The sequence below is a fragment of the Zingiber officinale genome, chromosome 5B (assembly GCF_018446385.1).
Source record: "Zingiber officinale cultivar Zhangliang chromosome 5B, Zo_v1.1, whole genome shotgun sequence".
NCBI classification, from domain to species: domain Eukaryota; kingdom Viridiplantae; phylum Streptophyta; class Magnoliopsida; order Zingiberales; family Zingiberaceae; genus Zingiber; species Zingiber officinale.
The window spans coordinates 84,228,882-84,251,061 of NC_055995.1; the positions used below are offsets into that span (position 1 = coordinate 84,228,882).

The 22,180-nt window shown below is 38.7% G+C and overlaps 4 protein-coding genes across 6 annotated transcripts; 3 read left to right on the plus strand and 1 right to left on the minus strand.

Moving 5' to 3' along the window:
- The first annotated feature begins 613 nt into the window (after positions 1–613).
- On the plus strand, positions 614–2,726 carry LOC121986796. The gene is made up of 2 exons (XM_042540735.1): positions 614–926; positions 2,452–2,726. The coding sequence occupies exons 1-2, from the start codon at positions 614–616 to the stop codon at positions 2,724–2,726; spliced, it is 588 nt and encodes a 195-aa protein (XP_042396669.1).
- Positions 2,727–3,168: 442 nt separating this feature from the next.
- Positions 3,169–9,843, plus strand: LOC121984746. Of its 3 annotated transcripts, none has more exons than XM_042537872.1 (6): positions 3,169–3,757; positions 3,969–4,028; positions 4,212–4,340; positions 4,489–4,596; positions 9,234–9,298; positions 9,366–9,843. In XM_042537872.1, exons 3-6 carry the CDS (start codon positions 4,245–4,247, stop codon positions 9,511–9,513), a joined length of 417 nt encoding a protein of 138 aa, XP_042393806.1. In that variant the 5' UTR covers positions 3,169–3,757; positions 3,969–4,028; positions 4,212–4,244; the 3' UTR covers positions 9,514–9,843. The 3 variants fall into 3 exon arrangements, with proteins under 3 accessions (XP_042393806.1, XP_042393804.1, XP_042393805.1); XM_042537871.1 differs by lacking the exon at positions 3,969–4,028 and having other exon boundaries at positions 3,178–3,323; positions 3,394–3,757; XM_042537870.1 differs by lacking the exon at positions 3,969–4,028 and having other exon boundaries at positions 3,171–3,757.
- Positions 9,844–10,678: 835 nt separating this feature from the next.
- LOC121984745 (fructose-bisphosphate aldolase 1, cytoplasmic) lies at positions 10,679–13,602 on the plus strand. Its single transcript, XM_042537869.1, has 2 exons — positions 10,679–10,836; positions 12,354–13,602. The coding sequence occupies exons 1-2, from the start codon at positions 10,809–10,811 to the stop codon at positions 13,400–13,402; spliced, it is 1,077 nt and encodes a 358-aa protein (XP_042393803.1). The 5' UTR covers positions 10,679–10,808; the 3' UTR covers positions 13,403–13,602.
- A 183-nt stretch (positions 13,603–13,785) lies between these two features.
- LOC121984744 (wall-associated receptor kinase 4-like) lies at positions 13,786–16,130 on the minus strand. Its single transcript, XM_042537868.1, has 2 exons — positions 15,296–16,130; positions 13,786–15,065 (listed from the first exon to the last, which is right to left on the minus strand). Exons 1-2 carry the CDS (start codon positions 16,068–16,070, stop codon positions 13,930–13,932), a joined length of 1,911 nt encoding a protein of 636 aa, XP_042393802.1. The 5' UTR covers positions 16,071–16,130; the 3' UTR covers positions 13,786–13,929.
- Between the last annotated feature and the right edge of the window lie 6,050 nt (positions 16,131–22,180).

Consider the following 22,180-nt stretch of genomic DNA (forward strand, 5'->3'; position numbering starts at 1 on the left):
CGAACTTAGTCCAAAGATATACAGGACACCCTCAAGCAGCAACTTGCTAATGTCGTACTTCTCACCAGCTAACATCGAGGAGGCGTGCAAGTAGTCCAATCAGCTCTTGTATCACTTGAGAGTCGGTTGAGGGGCCAGTTCAAGTTGCCAGTTGGTAGAGAAGTCTGGCCACTCGGGAAGGCGCATAAAAGAGAAATACTCCCTCCAGTGCTTGTTGGAGGTCGATATTTTATCAAAGAAAATAAGACCCACTCGAGATTGGAAAAGGAATGTCCCTGGCTCGGAGAGTTTGGGATAGTAAAAATAGTTGAAGACCTGGGGAGTAAGAGGGATGTCGTGCAGATGAAACAAAACAACGACACCGCACATCAGTCGGAAGGAGTTCGACAAAAGTTGAGGAAGGAAAATGCGAAAATATTTATAAACTGCGGGAATGAAGGGATGAAGGAGAAACCGTAGACCGACGATAAAATGATCCCGGAAGAAACAGATACAGTCGATCGACAGAGAATTGGGCCCATCGGACGGAGAAGGCAAAACGATATGATGATCAGAAGAGATTTCGAAAGCATCTCTCAAGCTCTCAGTGTCGCCTCCATCGAACCTAAACTACATGGATGTGTACCAGAGTCCAGGGACAGAAGCAGACGACTGTGAAGAACTTGCCATCGTAAAAACATACGAAAAGGGGATGTTGAGGGGAAGAAAGGCGACTGAAAGAGGAAAAAGTTACGGGAGTATCACTGGAACCCAAGAAGAAAGGCCAAAAAGCTCAAAGACAGGCACGGTTGGAAGAAGGCTTAAGGGGGAGAGGTCGCCGGAGAAGAGGCGTGAAGGATCGTCGGAGAAAGTGGATCGCGCAGAAGTAGAAAGATGGTCGCCGGGAGCACTCGAAGACGAAGTGTGCGAAAGAGGCGGCGCAACAGGCTTATAAACCTTAGGGACAGTCGAACGGAGCCGTTCGATCTAGGTCGAGGAAACCTAGGCGAAGATCGGGTCATTGAATTCAAACCGCCAAACATCACATCACGTCTGTCAAGTCAGGCGTGTGGCGGCATCGGGCGTGACATGTGGCGCCTCACCACATGTCGACATTTAATGACTGTATAGAAGCGCTCAGCCTTAATGCGCAAAGATTTGCACGATTTTCCAGAAATCTGGGTGACGTCAGCATGACTTGTGCTCACCCAAGACAACCCAAGGAAAAATTTCACAAGTGCAAACCTTCGTCGTGCCGATTAGATCGAGGGAGCTTACCTATAGTCGAACGACAAACTTCAATAGGGTGACCGGCAGGGTGAAGTCGCCTCTCGAGCAGAAACCACACACTGTCAAAGGTCGATCGGGAGGAAATCTGCTCACACAATTGTCCAGTCAGTCGGACTTACAACCTCCTTCGACTAGACTTGAGGGGGAGGCTTGTGATGCAGTGATGATGAGGGGCCCTACCTTGCTGTCACGGCGGAGGTTAAAGGAGGTCAAACTCAAGGCGGTCAATGCTTAGAAGTCATTTGCTGATCAGATGAGCATGTCCTGATCGGGAAGAGAAAGGCCCGATCCAATATCACGTTTGTCTTGGCCATGAGCTGAGCACTCGACGCTCAAATAAGAGGACGACAAAGGGAGCAGTATGCATGAACCGGCCCGAGCGACTCTTCCACTTAGCCTAGTAGCAGACTCGACATCAGCCGAGCACGCGGACAGTGGACTTCCGGCCGAGTGACTATTCCGCTCAGCCCAGCAATAGAACAAGTGGAGTGGAATTTCGGTCGAGCGGCTATCCCGCTCGGTCGAGCAACAGATAACACTCGGACGACGAAATTTCGGTCGAGCGGCTATTCCGCTCGGCCAAGCAACAGACGCAACAGGCTATCTTTCGACATCCTTTTGGGAGCTAGTGCTGCTGACATGCGGCATGGTCGGATAGAGGATCGTATGACAGAAGCTTCCACTGTCACTTCAGAGATATGCTTGACCCGTTAAGGTATCGTGTCAGGGACACTTTACTGACAGCTCTTTTCAGGGAAAACTTTGAGATGCGTGCTCGTCTTGGGAAGCGTGCACGCGCACTACCAGAACTCTATATAAAGGGGGTGGTCCAAATATCGACGGAGGTATACGATATTTTACTGTTGCGCTATAGTTTTCTTATTGCTCAATTGACTATTTTTTTTCTTCTTCGTCGGAGATTGATTTGAACGTTGGAGGACTATTGTCAGGGACCCCTTCCCTGATTTGGCACTGACGTCATTTGTATTATAGGTCGGAGCAAAGTCCATAAGAGATCATCGTGAGCACCACATCCCCACATTCCGTCTCTTCGACAAATTTCGGGGCTCTTTGTTTGTTCTCTGCTTGATAATGCGTTCTCCGGAAGGACGTCTCTAACTCTGAAAAACAAAGCTTAATTTTTGAGAAGTTGAACTTTTGCTGTGTTGTTTTTGACTTCAGTGACCCAACAAATAGCTTCTGCAAGCGACAAGTTTCCAGAAAGTGTGATCCTTGAGATTACAAAAATGGTGTCCATCAACTTGTTCAGGACCTTATCTTCTCCGCCACGACAGAACATGATTCTTGAAAAAGTTGATGCAGATGAGGAAGAACCTAAGATGGACCCGGCATGGCCACACTTTCAGATCATCTATGAGTTCTTTCTACGGTCTGTTGCTTCTCTTATGTTCTCGATCTCTTTGATTCTGAAGATTCAAAAGAGAGGGAGTACCTGAAAAGATGAGTTCATCGTGTATATGGTAAATTCATGGTGCACCGCTCGTTGATTGGGAAGGCCACGAGCAACATCTTTTATCGATTTGCATTGGCATTGCCATTGAAGGAAGAACATAGATCATTGCTCTGTTCTGTGCTGTGTGCCGAACAGTGTACAGTCTGTTCCAACCTGTAGTAAAGAGGAAGAGGGAGAGATACGGATCGGATCCTGCTACAACCCAAACCCGATACCCAAACCTGCATCCGATACCTAAGGAAAAAAAAATTAAATTTAAATTTTATTAAAATTTTAAATCGATAAAAATAGATGAATTTAAATACGAAATGAAATGAGAGTGTTGAATTAAAGTCGGATTAATTTGAATTGAAAACCAAAATAAGGATTATGTGGTTTTAAATTGGAATCGATTTAAGTCGGTAAGTTTGGATTGAATTAAATTTAAATGGTTTGATCGATTCAATTGACTTAAAAAAATTTCTCGTGAGTTTTCTTCCTCACGGCCGGCGCACCTACAACTTCGACGCGGCGCTGGCCTTTTCTTCTTCTTCTCCAGCAGCAGCACTCATCCCTCCCACTCCTTCTTCTCCGACGGCAGGCACAATCCTCCCTCGCCTTTCTTCTTCTTCTTCTTCAATTGCAGCATCATTTCCTCCCTCTTCTTCTAGGGTTTTGTTTTCACAACAAGAGCATCCCTTGTTTTGCCCTTCCCTGTCACCGGAGACGCCGGAGCTAGCCGAGGCCGCCTGCGAAGAGGGGAAAAGAAGCCCACCTTGCTGCCCTCTTTTCAAGCCGCCGGCAGCTTTCTTCCTTTCTTCCCAAAAGTCTCCTTCTTGTGCCAGCTAACAGCAGTCCCTCTTCTTGCTTCTTCCTGTATTTCCGGCAACAGGGGCAACATCACACACCCAACACTCCAACAGCAGCAAGCTGCCTTCCTCCTGTTATTACAGCTTTTACGATGACCAATTAAAGGTTTGATTGGCCTAAGGTTTGGTATCAACGAAATACAGGAAGAAGCAAGGAAGTTGCAAGGTATATTTTATTTTAATTAAGTTTTATTTAAGTTGATTAAATAAAGTTGTTATTAGATAGTTGTGGAGGTATCGTTTAAGAATAGGGAATATTACGAGATAAGGAGATCAGAAAACATTCATCGACTTTGAATCTTAGAAATGTTCAGATTTTATGTTATTGTTCTTATATCATTTTCAATATTTGAGTTATTTTCATATTGTACTTATAGATACTAGGTCAAGTAGAGCACAATGATCCGCTAATACTCGAAACTTTACTGCATATAGAGGTCGGTAAATTCTATTTTTTAACTCATTATACATATTTTGCATGAATAAACTAATAAATGAATTATGTAGGCTTGTATAACTTTTTTAAAAAATGGAATTAAAATCGTATTTAAAAATAGTGAAATAGGTTACAAAATAACACTATTTAACTGATTTGTAAATTTGCTATTTTCTTTCTGCAGTTGAATCTGGTGACAAGGAGAACAACCCCATCAATGTCCACTGCACTTCTGCTCTCAGTGACTCGACGAGTGCACACCTCTGCGCCGCCACCTCGGCTCACCAGATTTGTCCTCCGGCCGCCAAAGGCTGTATGTTCCTCTTTGCTTCATCACTTTTGCCCCAATCAATCCTCTGATAGCTTGGCACATAATAATCAAGGATTCCTAATCTGTCAAACTCCATGCTTTCGGTTGATTCTTGTTTAAAGTTTATTTTCTCAGATTCATTTGCTTACAGGTGGAAGTAGAGTACTCCGATGGAAGTGCCTTCCATCTGTCAGCTGAGTTTCTTAGAGTCTGCAGTCCTGCCGTTGATAGCAAGATTAGAACGATAGGCGGTGAGAAGGTAATAAATCATTTTTATTAAATGATCTTTAGCATTTCTGTTAGAAGATAGTGCTACTGCTGATAATATTAGACCTAGCTTTTCTTATCCACTATTAAGATCTAATAATACATTTCTTCCTTTTGACTAAAAGATTTGGGCCTTAAGTTAATCTATCCCTTCATTATTTTGTTTAATAGGAAGGAACAAAAATAATAGCTAAATATTTATGACTTTCTGTTCACCATATCAATCTCTTTATTTCTTCCTATAAAGTATATATGACCAATGGCTCTTGTACTATTTAGCAAAATTATGCCAGTTTGGACGAGATGCTCAGAACTGATTAGAAACCATAAAAATGTATTAGTATTTAACGATGCAATTGCTACTTGGTCTGAGTTTGTTTGTTTGGATTCATTACTTTTGGGATGGCAAAAGATACATAAACGATAGGCATCTGTTTTAGTAGGGTAAACTCTGCTATAGTAATGGTCAACTAGAAAATAAACTCCATTTTGCATTTCTACTACGGGGCATTGGTCTGTATTTGAGTTCCATGGACTTATTACTTATCCACAATTTACATTTAAGTATTCTTTCATGTTCTTTCTCTTCCAAAGCATCATTTGCATTCTGTAAATTCTCCTAAAAGTCCAAATCCAATCCATGAAAGAGGCAATTCTGAATTTATCACCTAATAATGTTTCAATCAAAACACAAGCACAACATCGTTTCATGCATAAATGATTCAGGGTGTATAACAACAATAGCAACAACCAAATCTTATCCCACTAGGTGGGGTCGGCTATATAGATTCTTTACGCTATTAAGCTCTATCTCGTACTATATATAATCATCTATATTTAAATAAATTTTATCTTATTTTATTGTTGCTAACCAAGTCTTTTTTTGTCTGCCTCTTTCTCGTTTGATATGCATGTTTATCATAGTTCACATCGCCTAACTGGAGCATTTATTGGTCGTCTAAGTACATGTCTGTACTATCTTAAACGTGTCTCTCGGAGTTTTTCCTCAACAGATACAACTCCGACTTTCTCTTTAATGCTTTTATTTCTTATTTTGTCCATCCTCGTATGTCCACACATCCACCTTAACATCCTCATCTCTGCAACTCTCATCTTCTACTCATGTGCTCGAGTCATAACCCAACATTCAGCTCCATATAACATAGCAAGTCTAATTGCGGTTTTATAGAACTTACCTTTAAGTTTAAGAGGTATTTTACGGTCACATAAAACACCCGACGCTCTCCTCCATTTCAACCATCGTGCTTGTATTCTATGTTAAGATATCTCTCTCAATCCTTCCATCGTTTTGTAAAAATGATTCTAAATATTTAAATCTCTCAATTTCGGGCAACTCGTCCTCTCCTATCTTAACAATTGTCTCATTACTTTTAATATTGCTAAACTTAAATTCCATATATTCTGTCTTTAATCTACTAAGCTTAAAACCTTTCCCTTATAGTGTTTCTCGTCAACATTCTAGTTTAGCATTTACTCATTCACGTGTTTCATCTACCAAAATAATATCATCTGCAAACAACATACACCACAGTACTGTGTCTTGAATGTGCACACTGAGTTTGTTTATAATTAGTGTAAAAAGATAGGGACTTAGAGCTGATCCTTGATGTAATCTTATCTTTATTGAAAATGCTTCAGTTACTCCGCTTGAAGTCTTTACTCTGGTCGGTACATCCTCGTACATATCCTTAATTAGTTCAATATATGTTACACTAACACCTCTCTTTTCTAGAATTCTCTATATAATTTCTCTTGGACTCTATCATAAGTTTTTTCTAAGTCAATGAATACCATGTGTAGATCTTGTTTTTGCTCCCGATATTTTTCAATTAATTGTCTAAGAAGATGTATAGCTTCTATTGTCGACCTTCCATGCATGAATCCAAATTAATTTTCGGTTACCATAGTCTCCTTAATCTTTTTTCTATTATTTTTTTTTTAAAAATTTCATGGTATGACTCATTAGTTTAATACCCCTATAGTTTACACAATTTTGTACGTCTCATTTATTTTTATATAATGGAACTAAAGTACTTACCCTCTATCGATCATATATTTGTTTTTTTTAATATTATGTTAAATAATTTGGTAAATCATTCAATACCTTGTTTCCCTATACACTTCTATACATCTATCAAAATATCATCTGGTCCAACGACTTTTTCATTTGCATCCCATTTAAAGCTTGTTTTATTTCTAAAGTTTAAATTTTATGATAAAAATTTAAATTTTTATACTCAATTGACCTGCTTAAATTACCTAAGTTAAGTTGGTCAATTAAACCTTCATTAAAAAGTTGATAAAAATACCTCTTCCATCGCTCGTTTATTTCTCCATTGTTTACTAGTACCCTATTACATTTATCTTTAGTACATTTTATTTGGATAAGATCTCTTGTCTTTCTTTCTCTCACTTTAAATATTCTATAAATGTCTCTTTCCCTTTCTTTTGTATTCAATTTGTGATATAATCATTCAAAAGTTCCATTCTTTGTTTCATTCACTACTTTCTTAGCCTCTTTCTTGTCTATTATATATTTTTTAAAATTTTTCTCGTTCTTATAAATATATAATTCCTTATAAGTTCATTTTTCCTTCACTTTCTTTTGTACTTTCTCATTCCACTATCAAGATTCTTTATTTAGTGGTGTGTGTTCCTTTGACTCACCACACTCTTAACTATTATTTTCAACTTTAATATCATCTTATCTCATATCGTATTAGGGTTACCATATATTTCATTTAATATTTGTACTCTTGCCTTTTCCTTAAATATATTTTACTTCTCATCATTTAACTTCCACCACTTAATTCTAGGAGTCGTATATATTTTCTTTCTATTGATATTATGCACTTAATTTTAGGAGTCGTATATATTTTCTTTCTATTGATATTATGCTTGAGGCGTATATCCAACATTATTAATCTATATTGGGTAGTTAAACTTTCACCAAGGATGACCTTGCAATCTTTATAAATCTTTCTATCCTTCTTCCTAGCTATAAGAAAGTCAATTTGCAATTTATTATTCTCATTTTTGAATGTGATTAAGTGTTCTTTTCTTTTCTTAAAAATTGTATTAGCTAATATAAGGTTATATGCTATCGTAAAATATAATATAGTTTTCCTTTTTTCATTTTTGGTTCCAAACTCATAACCCCTATGTACCCTCTCATATTTCTTATTTTTTATTCGGCATGCTCATTTATTTCACCTTATATTAAAATCATTTCATTTGGCGGAATATTTTGTAATATTTCATTTAAGTTGTCCCAAAATCTTGATTTGACAGTTTCATCTAATCCTACTTGCGGTGCATATATACTAATTATGTTCATAGTTTCTTTTGCCACTATTATTTTAAAGGACTATAATTCGATCCCCTTTTTTAACTACTCAACTTCATCTTTTAACGAACTATCTACAACAATATACACTCAATTTCTTGTTTTACTCTTTCCTGTATGCCATAACTTAAAACTCGAGTTCTCTGTCATTTTTGCCTTCTCGCCTATCCATTTTGTCTCTTGTACACATAAAATATTAATTCTTCTCCTAATTATCGAATCTACTTCTCGATTTATCAGTGAGAGTCAAATCTTACACTATTAGTTTTTCGATTATATTTGTTTTTATCCAACCTATGGTTTGAGAACTCTTACCTATTTAACACTACACTCAAGTTCTCATGAAGATGTAGCGGTCTTTGCCGATACGTTACAGTCGGTTCCTGCAACGCAAACTTTTGCATATTTAGCACTATACCTGAGTTTTGGAGATGTAGCAGTCCTTGTCAAGATGTTACAATCGAATCCTACAACGCGTTCCTTCCGGGCAACAATCTAGTATTAGTACAATAGTTTAATGGATCCATTCATGGAACATTTGCTGTAGTTTTAATGCTGGCTGACAACTTAATGCAACCTTCGTCCTTTATCCGTGCTTCGGACTGATATGGCTAAACCCTAAATGATTCAGGGTGTAGGTATAGATTTTTCTCTCTCTTGTTGTTTTTTTTTCCTATTTGTATTTTGATAGCTTCTGTTTTTTTTAAGAATAAAGAAATGAGGGACTTATTTGGGTGTTTTGGAATACAAAGGGGACCTTGCTTGGGCATTTGTCATTCTTCATGTGAGAATAAACCTGCCACTTTTTCTGTCAATAAGAACAACAGTTCAGCAGTAATAAATTAATTTAATCGAAGCATGTATCCGTGGTGCTGAACTAAAATTGTTCACTGCAACAATTTGTCACATTTTGACAGTAACACTTAAAAGTCATCTTTTCTTCTTTTCTCAGTGTCAGTCATATCGATACTCGGTACATCATTTATACGAAACAATAAGCTGGCACAAAGTGTGTGATCATTTGTTTGTTTAGATACATCTTGCAACAAAATATTTTTAGTCTTTTTCCCTTTCTTTTCTAACTTAAAAATGCATGGTGATACAGTTTGTCACCTTTCTTTTCTCACTGAAAAATGCATGGTGATACAGTTTTTCAATGGTTCTTCAGTTTTCCTGCTAATTTTTGTTTCTATTTTGTAAACTAAATTAACTCTAGTTACATCTAAATCACTGTTATTGAGAAAGTCATTGTATCAAACCAGGTCATTGCTGGTCGCCGGCATGTCGGTATCATGTCTGCAGAACCAGTGGGAAACTATGGTGTCAGGTAAGAACCATTTTGAATAGAACTTAAATCTATCACTCCTGAGCATCTCCTTGTATCATTTCCTCAGAATAATTTTCGATGATTTGCACAAGACTGGAATATACACATGGGATTACTTTTATAAACTCGGCGCAAACAAGTTTACACTAATGCGAAATTACATCAAGACATTGAAGAAACATGGCCTTTGCAGGGATCCAAAGAGAAGAACATGACATGGATGGTAGAGTCCTTGCTGAAAAATTCACTTAGCAAACCCCATTAGAAGACGACGCCATAGGTGTCTTCCACTCCCTTTTATTGAAAGAACCAAACGATTTTCATCTACAAGTTTTTGAAGAAACAATCTGGTTAGCAAGGCGGTCCAAGGATATTGGAGGCTGTATATTTCTCATCATATTGCATTTTTTTTAGATTTTTTTTTTGTCATTTTTTCCGTTAAGACATAATTTGTTTTTTGTTAAAATATAAATCTAAATTTCTCGATCCCCCCCCTCTACATTCTAGATATCAAGCTAAAGATCTCCATGAGAATCATTCTTTTCTCCTTTGTTCTCTTTCATTTTTTTTTTCAAAAATATTTTTATTTTAAAAAATTATATATGGTAGGATGAAGGGATCAGTATAATATAATATATACATAAATAGTAAGGATGCATACAAATAATGACAACCTTGAATTTATTTATTGATATACAATTGTATCTTGAGAAGAGTAAAAAACAAAAACAAAAAAGAAATATCTTATTTTATATTCATTATATTTACTTGGATAATATGGAAAGGAAATAAATAATCACTCATTATTTGCAAGGCTAAACTTTAATTTTCCTTTATATTTCCATCCAATTGGATTGGAATAAAACCAAGGAACTAGTTGGAATCGAATTCCTTCCAGATAAATAAGAAAAAAAATAATATTATAGATAATGTTTTCTTGGTTGAAAAGAAGGAAACAAGTAAAATCTTAGAAATAAACAGAGGAAGAAATTTAAAGAAATGATATCTCAATTTTCTTTCTTAAGGTTGCATTGAATCCAATTCGAAATATAAAGTTTTAATTTTTAATTAATTTAAAATTTAATTCACAAAAACTAACATTTATGTGGAAACAATTTAATATTGTGATTTTATTTAATTCCATTTCAAAAATCAATTTTCTCAAATGATTTCGTTCATTCAACCGACTTGGCGGAACCACATTATACCAACACCGTACCCTATTTCTACCTGCGCTATAATTACTTATTTATGAAGGTTAAAATGTGGTCTCCACTTTAGGACCACTTACGGACCGTGGTGTGATTTTGGGTATTTGATTAAGTAAAAGTGGGCCGCAGCCACATGTTTGCCCTAAACTCCTACCGGCTACCGCCGCCCATGGCTATGAGTCGTCGCAATCGAGATCTGCTCCTATTTAAAACCCACGAATTCCTCTTCTCTTCCCTGCTCGTCGCGTCCTTGGATATATCGCTCCGGTCTAGTTTCCTTCGTACTTTCTCGATTCAAGATGTCTGCCTACGTCGGCCAATATCACGGTACCCTTTTTCTACTTGTTGATTCTGCCTTTGTTTTCGGTTTGGAGTTGAAGAAATTGAACTATTCTTCTTCTTTGGTAATCTGGTGTATGATCTGGAGGTGAGAAACTTGTCGATTTGTGAATCTTTGCTTAGACTGCGGCGTTTGTTTTGCTAAATAGGCTTTAAATCTCTATAGTTTTAGACCGACTGTGTCTGGATTATAGCTGTATGTTTCGAAAAGATCTGATTTTGGATTCTTTTAATGTATGTATGGCATAAGGCTTGCTAAAGGAGAGATTTTTTTTTTTTTTTCATGTGGATCTTCGCAGATCTGAACTTTCTCCTATCGTCGGCTGGTTTTAGCTATAGCTGGGTTTTTTACTGCTAGACTCTGTTGAATTTGGTGGATTTAGGATTAGAGGTTGAGGCTAGGGCGAAAGAGCTTTAAGTTCTCTGATGGTCTGACAATAATGGTCTTTCCTTCTTTTTCTCCCCCTATTATTACCCTTTCATAAGTAGGAGCAACGTACGTACTTATGACCTTAGTAGTTGATAAAAAAACAATCTTTTTTTTTTTTTTTTTTTTTTTTTTAGAATTCTGAGGAATTCAAGAGAATAATTTTTTTTTAAAAAAAAAACTCTATAGCATTATACCAAATAGTCACATGCATATCCATAATCTATGATTCCTAACACATGAATGGAATTTCAATTTTCATTTCCAAACCTTAAAATTAGAATTCTAATTCTAAAGAAATTCTACCTCATAGAAAGAATTTTTTGCACTCAGAAATTGGTTCCAAACAAACTGTTAAAGTTATATACCCTTTTTGTCATATCCTTCTCCTTATCCATTATGCATTAAGTAGATTTCAAACGTTTATCAGTTTTGCACTTACGATGTCATTTAAGACTCAGTCATAGATTTCTCATTCTAAATTTCCAGTCCATAACTCTTTAAGTACATAAGTTGGTAGTTATTAACTGGCTAAACAAATTCTATATTAGATCCAAGACAATGGAGGACCTATCAAACATATTTGTATTTTCTTGTATGTGTTGCGGCTGTTTTTAAGTTTCCTTTATATTGATCTGCTTGAATCTTGTGAAGATTGATTTACTATTACTTAACTGCCAAACATGGTTAGTGGACTTTTTTGGTAATACATTATACATATCAAAAAGTTTCTCAAATCTTTCAGTATCATGCAAACTCTACTTGTAGATGTTGGTTATGATTCAATTTACAAATGTTTCCTGGTGTCCCTTTTGCATTCGTTGCATGGAAAAAGGTCAACTGCTTCTATGTGAAATCACCAAATCAAATTTGTAGAAGCTTGTTATAGTTTGTTCTACTGCATTTCATTGTTTATCATTATCTTATTTAGAATATAATTAAAAAATCTATTTGATTTAGTAGGGATGAGCTTTTGCCTGTTTGAATTAGGTTTTTCCTCTTGCTGAGTATGATTATTGCTAAATTTCTAACTATATAGTTTTTTCCCCTACTAACACAGTATGTCTTTATCTTGCAGATGAGCTAATTGCCAATGCTGCTTACATTGGCACCCCTGGGAAGGGTATCCTTGCTGCTGATGAGTCGACTGGTACTATAGGTAAGCGCCTTGCCAGTATCAATGTGGAGAATGTTGAGGAAAACCGCCGTGCGCTCCGTGAGCTTCTCTTTTGCACACCCGGTGCCCTCCAATACCTCAGTGGTGTTATCCTCTTTGAGGAGACTCTCTACCAGAAAACTGCTGATGGCAAGCCCTTTGTTGATGTCCTCAAGGAGGGTGGAGTCCTTCCAGGAATCAAGGTAGACTCAGGCACCGTTGAACTTGCTGGCACCAATGGAGAAACCACTACCCAAGGACATGATGACCTTGGCAAGCGCTGCAAGAAGTACTATGAGGCTGGTGCTCGCTTTGCCAAGTGGCGTGCTGTACTCAAGATTGGTCCCAATGAGCCATCTCAATTGTCAATTGATGCAAATGCTAGTGGTCTGGCACGCTATGCCATCATCTGCCAGGAGAATGGCCTTGTCCCAATTGTGGAGCCAGAGATCCTAGTTGATGGTCCACATGATATCAAAAAGTGTGCTGATGTATCGGAGCGGGTGCTTGCTGCTTGCTACAAGGCGCTCAATGACCACCATGTGCTCTTGGAAGGAAGCCTGTTGAAACCAAACATGGTTACTCCTGGGTCGGAGTCAGCAAAAGTGACTCCTGAGGTGGTTGCTGAGTACACTGTCCGAACTCTCCAGAGGACTGTTCCTGCTGCTGTTCCTGCTATTGTTTTCCTTTCAGGAGGACAGAGTGAAGAGGAAGCTACTTTGAACTTGAATGCCATGAACAAGCTGGAGGGGAAGAAGCCGTGGTCACTTTCCTTCTCATTCGGCCGTGCCCTGCAGCAAAGCACGCTTAAGGCATGGCAAGGGAAGACTGAGAATGTGGAGAAGGCAAGGGCTGCCTTACTCACCCGGTGCAAGGCCAACTCAGAGGCAACTCTGGGTGTCTACGAGGGCGATGCCGCTGGAGGTGAAGGTGTCTCAGAGAGCCTTCATGTCAAGGACTACAAGTATTGATTGTGCTCTTGCTCATTCCGAAAGTACTCTTTATGTTTAGGGTGTTAAGGCCTAGACATCTTTTTCGTTGCTGCATTATGAGATGTTCCTGAATAAGCTGAGACTTTTTCCATCGAAATTACAGACTGCTTTATATGTTTCCTTGTATGACTGTTTGCCTTAATATAATGTTTTCAGTTTTTGTTGGCTTGGATGTTTAAGACTAATCTTTTTCTCTTCCTGTTTTCTTTGGTTGAAGATATGAGATTCATATATTGTTCTTCTCTTTATATGAATGTTAGACAGTATTAGAATTGAATCAAGAATCAAACTATATATTGGAACAAAATCGATAAGTAAAGAAAATAATAACTTTGCCTAGAGAAAAAGTTTTCACACATAAGTAAAATTAAAAATTATTTTAATTCAAAGATAATTAAGTACAACCCTCTCAACTTCTATTAAAAGTCTGACTCATAAGAAATGCCAAATCTCTAATTTATTACACACAAAACTCAGTAAATAAGAAATATCACATCTCTAATTTATTACTCTTGAACCACAACAAAACAATCAACACCTCCAACACCACAATTAGCATCAATATCAATATCCGATTTCTTCTCTCTCATAGCTTCGAGCACGTCCTCCACCTCCTTCATCATTGGTCGTTTATTCCCTTTTAATTTGAGGCACCTCTCTACAAGCCTCGCCATTCTTTCAACAATTTCTTCTTTGGCTTGATTTAGAACTATGGGATCAAGAATCTCATGAAGTGACTTTTCTTTCAATGAACCCAAGAAGTCCATAACTAAGTGTCTCACCTCATTGTTTTTTTGGTAAGGAATTGCTGCCCTTCCTGTCAAAAGCTCTGCAAGAATGACTCCGAAGCTATAAACATCACTCTTTTCGGTTAATCTTCCTGTTTGATGGTACTCAGGATCCAAGTATCCATAAGTTCCTTGAACAATGGTAGTTACCGAATTCATTTCACAAGTAACAACCCTTGAAGCACCAAAATCAGCTAGTTTTGCGATATTCCTTTCATCAAGTAGAATGTTGGATGATTTAATATCTCTATGGAAAATTGTTATCGAAGCTTCGGAGTGTATATAAGATAGTGCTCTGGCAATCTCGTAGGCGATCCTTAAACGATCTTCAAATGATAAAGGCGGGTGTTGTTCACGATCAATAAGATGATCAGAGAGTGTTCCACCTGATATAAACTCAAACACAAGCAGAGGGACTTCCGTTTCCAAGCAACACCCGAAGAACTTAACCACATTTCTATGGCTAGTTTGAGAAAGAATGAAAACCTCATTGATGAATTGCCCGAGCTCGATTTCGTTCATTATCTTTGGCCTTTTGATGGCAACTACTCGTTGATCTGATAAAATTCCTTTGTACACGTTCCCATGACCTCCGCCACCGATAATTCGAGTTTTATCAAAATTATTGGTAGCCTTTTCCATTTCATCTAGCTTATAGATCTTCATCCTCTCGATAACAATATCATCTGGTGAAGAAGATGGTGCGTTTCTCAGCAACTGTAGATTTCTGCTATAATTTTCCTTCCTTTTCTTCTCCAAATTTCTTTGTCTCAACCTCATCCGTAGTGTAATAATAGCCAGAATAATAAGCAAACTTCCTCCCGCACTTGTACTAATAATTATAAAGATTAATTCTGCAAAATCATGCCAGGAAGAGTTTAAATAATGATACTTTGTCCGCAATGTGTGTAATATTTATCATCAAAATGCAGGACAAAATATAGTTCTGTAGAGAACCAAATTAATTAACTTTGATTGCGGAATGTTTGTAATGATTATAGAAATGAAAATTAAGATATTTTCTCTTTTTTTTTTTTCCTTTTTCTATTGGGCAGAAAAAATTAGTCGATGGCAGAGAACTCACTCAAATTTAGTCGCCGATCTAGTTGATCTCGGTACACGGGGTCACCCACCGAGAACCAATAGACGACGACAGGAACAAGTCCTTCGTTCCGCTCATAGAAGTCCTGCCCAGTCAACCCATTCAAGGAGAACCAGGACCGATCCACAAGGAACGAGTAACTACACGAATTGGACGACGAGGCGCCGGAGTTGGACAAGGAGGAAGTGAACTGCTCCACTAATGGCGGGATGCTTGTCTGGCAGCAGCCATTGTTGCCGGAGCAGGTGCTGTTAACGAAGGTGGCGTTGGTGTTGCAGAGCGAGACGCAGTTGCGGGTGGTCATATTAAAATCAGAGAAATATCTCGACGACGCATTGTAGAATGCGTCGACGCCGCATCCGATGGCGGTGAAGATGTTCCTGGTGTTGTTGACGTAGAACGGCGTGTCGGTGAGGTCTATCTCCGACGACGTGCTGCTTCCTGCGGTCCTATTGTTGTTGGGGCAGTCGGCTGTGATTGGCTGCAGTATTGTGGCTTGGAAGTTGTTGTGGTCGATGCCGACGATTTGGATATCGGTATTGCCGTAGTAGAGTTTGAAGTCGGTCGTGTTGCAGGAGACCCGGAAACTGGTGGCGAAGCAGCCAGTCTCGATGCCGAAGGGGAAGGGGATGTAGACGTCGCCGCAAAGCCTGGTGCAGGCCGACTCCTCTGCTTCAGTTGCATAACTAACTGCTAAAAGCAGAACCAACAACATGCAAATTACACACATGTTCTTCATAGTCGTCATCATCATCATCAATCTCTCTCTCTCCTTGTATTTCTATTTCTCTAGTAGCTAGCGAGCTTGATATATTGAGCTTCGCTTCTTGCTGGTGCCTTTAAATAAGGAAATCTTTGTTGCCCGTTTTGCTAAAATAAACTTTGTCAAGTCAACACGGTACTTCTCTACCGTGTGATTATTTTTTCCAGGATCGAGTTTATGGTCATGAACAAAATGAACTTGTCAAGAATTTTCTTTTTTCTGGTGTTTTGAACTGGTATTCAATGACTGTTTCTGAGGCTTGAGCGAGCTCAGTAGTCAGTATCTTACCATTTACGCGTTTCGACTGCAGAATAAAGAAGATGAAATGCCGTCTTGGGAAGGAAATGTAGAAAAAAGAATGATTAAGTAGTAACAATGAATCCGGACTGATTTGGCCTCGGAGAAATTTTCCGTCGGCCGGAAGGTAATGCATAAGTAACTACGAATTTAACGTGATAAACTTCCGGACGTATACCAAAGCGACCACAAATCTCAACGGACGACTTCTACTTTTTATATATATATATATATATATATATATATATATATATATAAATGAGAAAAAAATCGTATATGAGAAATGTTCTTATGCGGTGTAATTTTTATGGTTTGGTGCGGTAGAGATGATTTGACATTTCACGTCAAAGTAAAAAAAAAAAAAAAAACGCTGCATCATCTTTCTTCTCGTCTTCTTCGCCGACCTCGCCAAACCACCGACTGCCGACCTTCCACTGGACGCCCGGCCACCGTCGGCCGGATCGCGGTCGGATTCCGGCCAGATGGCGGCCGGAATCCAGTCGCGATTCGGCCGGAATCTGGTCGCGACCGGACTCTGCGGACAAAGCCGTGCGGACCGCTGCGGACATGCCTTCCTGATCGGTCACCAGTCCGATCAGGGAACCTCCTGATCGGTCTGTAGACCGATCAGAAAAGAATCGGCAGCGCTGTGTCTGCTAGCGTTTTCGGCAGATTTTGGCCACGAAACGGCCGGATTCCGGCCGCCATCTGGCCGGAATCCGGCCGCGATTCGGCCGGAATCCGGTTGTGATCCGGCCGAGGGTGATCCGCCAGCGTCTCGTGAAGATCAGCTGCAACCGCGGGGAGAAGCGGAGAGATCGCGGCTGTAGTAGTGATTTTTCCTTTTATATTTTTTTTTGCTTACGTGGCGCGTCCAGCTCATCATAGCCGCACCAAACCACAGGGAGAAAACCGCAGGCGAGCGAAATCGTATATTATATATATATATATATATACACACACACGACGCTTTGTGCGCCGTGAGCGACGTGCATACGCATTGTCAACTCGATTTTATTGTAAAAAAATATTTCTTTTTATTTTCTTACTCCTATATATATATATATATATATATACACACGACGCTTTGTGCGCCGTGAGCGACGTGCATACACATTGTCAACTCGATTTTATTGTAAAAAAATATTTCTTTTATTTTCTTACTCCTTCCACCTTCTATTCAAAATAGCCATGCTTTGTGAATTTAGCTAAATCAAAATTTTACTCGCTCTAGCTAGTTCCACGTCGTCATCTACTGCGGTGAGAAGTCGTGACAACTTTTGGCACTTTTGACATGTAGAAATCCATTCCTCACGTTTTCCTCTTCGCAGAACCCTAGCCACCGCTCCTCCCTCTCTGAATAGCCTCTCTAGACCAAGCATTCCTCTCATCGCGAACGCTAGCCGAAGCGCTGCCTTCCTCTCCTCGCATTCCCTAGCTAGCCGAAGCACGTCCACCTCCCTCTCTCTCACCTCCCTCTCTCCCGCCTTTGCCTCCCTTTCAAGCAACGACGCTTATGTGCTCTCTCTCTCTCTCTCTCCAAATCTAGACGTGAGCTCCGTTGCGGTTAGTTTGCTGCGGAAACGCTGAAGCAATGACTCTCCAACCCTATCCCTTTCACGCGTCTCGCTACTTGCACACAGAAGCTTCGTAGTTCTGGACTAGGATTTTGCCTCCCTCTATGTCGGTGACACGCGACGGAATCTAACCTCTCCCATCTCTTACAAAATCATTCCTGTAAAGGTTTGTGTGATTCTACATCTTGCGATTTGTTTGTTTATGAACATGCTTGAAGCATTCTCTTAACTTTATTCCTATGCTTTTGTGATTTGTGTTTATTGTAGTTTATTGTAGTTTTTTTATAATAATTCTATTTTCAAATTCAGATTTTAATAATGATATTTTTACTAGCTTTCATTATAACTTATTGCCTCCTTAGTTGTAAAATATGAATTCTTTATTGTTTGAGTATCTGGAAACTAATGTGATCCTTGTGATTCATGTCACACCCCTAGGGAATAGTTCTCGGTATCTCATCCAGTGACAGTATAATATAAGAAACCTTAAGAACCATATAAATAGAATAATCAGTAAATTTATCATTTTTTTTATATATATCATAATTTTCGTAGGCCACAAGACTATACAGATAAGCGACATCTGAATTAAAATTACAAAATGTAAATACAATAAAACAAAAGTAAAACAAACCAGAAAATCAGCACGTCGAGATCTCTGAGCAATTCTATGGAAGTCCAAAATCAACTACAATATCAAAAGGATCCTTGTGCCTGCAAAACTGGAGGCCGAGGAATATAGAAAGTTAGCTAAATGGCTAAGTGGGTAATCAGGAAAGATGTGCATGAATTTAATCTTATTTAAGAAATCAATGAGGTATAATTTATTATTTTAACTTTTATTTCTTCTTTGAGTTATTAGATATTATACATAATTGTATATTTATGATGATCTAACATTTATTTGTTAGAATTAAATTCAACTTCATATATCATCATTAATTAAGATTAATTCTCAAATCTTATTTATTTATCAACAGTCGCACCTGTCATCCATGGTATAATATCAACATGGGTAAATCTGATAGATCAATTAAAAACTGAATCACTGGAACCAATATCATTAGAGTGAAATGTTATATGTATAGGCTAGAAGCCTCCTCAGAATATAAAACTTTCACATACGTCATCTGACGTACGGGCTATCAACCCTCACCGGTGGAAGATATAATGAACACTGGCCGAGGGCTACATCACGCTACCACACCTCGGGTATACGGTTAGGTACTCTGTAATAGATCGTAGAGTTCGCTAGAGGAGAGAGGGTGGGGGGGATGAATAGCAGTTCCAGGCGCTCGGACCAATTCTAGACGCTCGGATCCCTTCCGGGCGCCTGGACCATCATTTTCCAACAAATCATTTTTCATGCATGAAAATGTTAGTCCGAGGGAAATACAAATTATATTACCCTGCAAAATAAAGTATTAGCACAATTATATTCAAACAGAGTAGTAATTAGATTCCGTCTCACCGAGACCAGAATTTAGTCACAATCTCAACTTAGATTCCCAAAATAGTTCTAAGTTGGATCGACGCCTAAGTGTTGGTGCAGCGGAGGCCGGCAAGAGGGGGGTGAATTGCTGAAAACACAAAATAAAAATACCCTCCTCGGATTTCAACTCAATTAATGCAATAGTAAATAAAGTAAAGACAGAAATAAAATTAAACCAAGCAAGGAAATAGAAATTAAGTAGAAAACAGGATTTAACCAGGTTACAACCAAGGAGGTTGTTAATCCAGGGCAGTAAGAAAAAGCTCAGTAGAAAAATCTCCTTTGCTGAAGGCGGAGAAGCCTTTTACACTTTGGAAGCTTAGAACTATTGCTAGGAATGGCTACACAATGATTGCTTGAGTTGTTGTTGAATTCCTAGCTCCAGGGGCCTTTTTATAGCTCCTGGAAAGTCTATCTCGAGGGTCCAAGGCGCCTCAAACAAGGTTTAAGGCGCCTCCAACTCGATCTGCGGATAAAACTTTATTCGCAGCGCAAACGGTCAAACTGGACTGCTCAAGGCGCCTTAAACAATCATTCAAGGCGCCTTCAATGTGTTTAAGGCGCCTTCAAGGTTACTGCTACAGTAATTTCTGCTACAGTAATTTCAGCCTCTTTTGTCTTCTTTTCTTCTTCTCTTTAGCTTCCGAAGCTCCGTTCTTTTGGGTGATTGCGACCAACCGGAATAGGGCTCACTCAAACCCAATTCCCGGCCTTCTCCTCGAGCAGCCTTCCGTCCCGGCTTAACGTCCCTCGAACGCCGCACACGCTCTTCACGCCCACCGGAGTACTCTTCCGCAGCTCTCTCGTCCTTCGGACGCACCGAGCCCGTAGGCTCCCTTCCCGTGCCATCCTTCTTGCTAGCTGCGTCTTCCGCTCGACTTCCTGTGTTCCTAAGCTCCTGCACACTCAGACACAGGGATCAAACACAGCAGGACCTAACCAACTTGGTTGATCACATCAAAACTACCACGGGGTCCAACAATCTCCCCCTTTTTGATGTGCATCAACCCAAGTTCAAGTTAGGGTTAAAATAGACATAAAAAGTAATTTTAAAGAAAAAAATTACTAAACTAACAAGTTAAGCATAATTTTTTGCAATTAGTAAAATTGCAACACTTTGCAACACTTTTTATAATAACAGAAATGTTAAATTTTTCGAACTCCCCCTAAACTTATACTTTTCTCTCCCCCTTTGATCACAGCAAAAATGGGGTTAAAAAAAACTAAGTTAAGTGAAATGTATAGAAATTTAAAAAATTCTAAGTCAAAATGAATTTTTCCCCAAAAAAATTTCTAAGTCAAATTTTAGAATTAAAAAAAAAATTCTAAGTCAATAAAAAATTTCTAAGTCAAATTGAAATTTTTGAATTTTCACAATCTGACTTTTTAAAATTTTAAAAAGATTTAAAAACTTTTAAAGCATTATATAATTCTAGTTTAATGTTTTTTCAGAAAGTTAATTAAACATTTTCTTTCAATATTTTAGCTTCCAGGTCGTGGCGAGGCACTAGACCTTCTTGGTTATTGGAGTAACAACCACTTCCTTAGACAAAGCTTTCATAAAGAATTTCAATATTTAATTTTCTCACTGTAAGCTTTTTAATTTTTGAAAAATTAATTAAGCACAAATTTTGGAACCCAATAGAGGTTCCTACCTACAGGGTTATTCAGGTACTTAGGGGGTACATAATTTTTGGGTATCCTTCTAAGCTGACCCTGATGGTTTCTAATATACCAGTTCAATTTTCCATAAACTTTAATTTTTGAATTTGGAAATTTATTTAAACATGTACTACTTCTTAATTTCTCAATTTCTAATTTTAGATTTTTATTTTCAGATTTCAAATTTTTATTTTCTTTTTCTAATTGATATAATTCTTTAGACAGAGCTTTAATAAACTCAAAAGATTGCTTAGAGTTTAGGCACCTTACTTACCTCATCTTGCGATGTTCCCCTTCATCATTGCTTTCTCCTTCGATGTTCCTCCCCTTCATCTATGCTCATTTCTGAGCTAGACGTTTCTTCTAGCCGATGGTTGGCCATCGCTAGTCCCGAGAATTCTTCGACGTCTAACTGTGGAGGATGAATGACCAAGTAGCCTTCATGTTCTTGTGCTTGGAGGATTCTCGTTTCTTGCTTTTGATTTTTCCTTTCTTTCTCCTTTCTCTTTAATTTCGGCGGTCATCCTTGATGTGCCCTTCTTCGCTGCTTGTAGCAATGAACCGTCCTTTTCTTTGTTGATGCCTCTTTTTCTGCGGTATAAATTTATTAGAATTAAAAACTTATTGAACCGCTTTACCAGTAGTGCTGCTTCGGATTCATCGACTGAGACTTCGAAGTCAGAACCGATTACTTTTGCCTTTAGAGCTATGTTCTGACCGGTCTTCTCTACTCCATTTGGCTCTGAAACTCGAGATTCGTGAAGTTCAAAAGTCGAAAATAACTGTTCTAACGTACTTACCTCGAGGTCCTTAGAGATGTAGTATGCATCTACTAAGGAGGCCCACTCTGGAGTTCTCGGGAAGGCATTGAGCGCGTACCGGATAGAGTCCCGGTTGGTTACCTCTTCTCCAAGGTTCGTTAGTTGCATTATCAGCTCCTTGATTCTCGCTTGGAGTTGCGCTACCTTCTCGCCTTGGTTCATCCGGAGGTTCGTCAACTGGTTCTCGCTAGCTTCGCTTCGGAGGTACCTTCGTGAAGTTCCAGGAATTTTTCCCAGAGATCTTTCGCGGAGTCG

Excerpts from the sequence above, each read along its gene's own strand:
- LOC121984745 (XM_042537869.1), top strand. The coding sequence starts at position 10,809 with ATGTCTGCCTACGTCGGCCAATATCACG. Across the intron at positions 10,837-12,353 it reads CTACGTCGGCCAATATCACG|ATGAGCTAATTGCCAATGCT; the intron begins GTACCCTTTTTC and ends TTTATCTTGCAG.
- LOC121986796 (XM_042540735.1), top strand. The coding sequence starts at position 614 with ATGGATGTGTACCAGAGTCCAGGGACAGAAGCAGACGACTGTGAAGAA. Across the intron at positions 927-2,451 it reads CGAAAGAGGCGGCGCAACAG|TGACCCAACAAATAGCTTCT; the intron begins GCTTATAAACCT and ends TTTTGACTTCAG.
- LOC121984746 (XM_042537872.1), top strand. The coding sequence starts at position 4,245 with ATGTCCACTGCACTTCTGCTCTCAGTGACTCGACGAGTGCACACCTCT. Across the intron at positions 4,597-9,233 it reads GAACGATAGGCGGTGAGAAG|GTCATTGCTGGTCGCCGGCA; the intron begins GTAATAAATCAT and ends GTATCAAACCAG. Across the intron at positions 9,299-9,365 it reads GTGGGAAACTATGGTGTCAG|AATAATTTTCGATGATTTGC; the intron begins GTAAGAACCATT and ends TCATTTCCTCAG.
- LOC121984744 (XM_042537868.1), bottom strand. The coding sequence starts at position 16,070 with ATGATGATGATGACGACTATGAAGAACATGTGTGTAATTTGCATGTTG. Across the intron at positions 15,066-15,295 it reads AGATCGGCGACTAAATTTGA|AATTAATCTTTATAATTATT; the intron begins GTGAGTTCTCTG and ends ATGATTTTGCAG.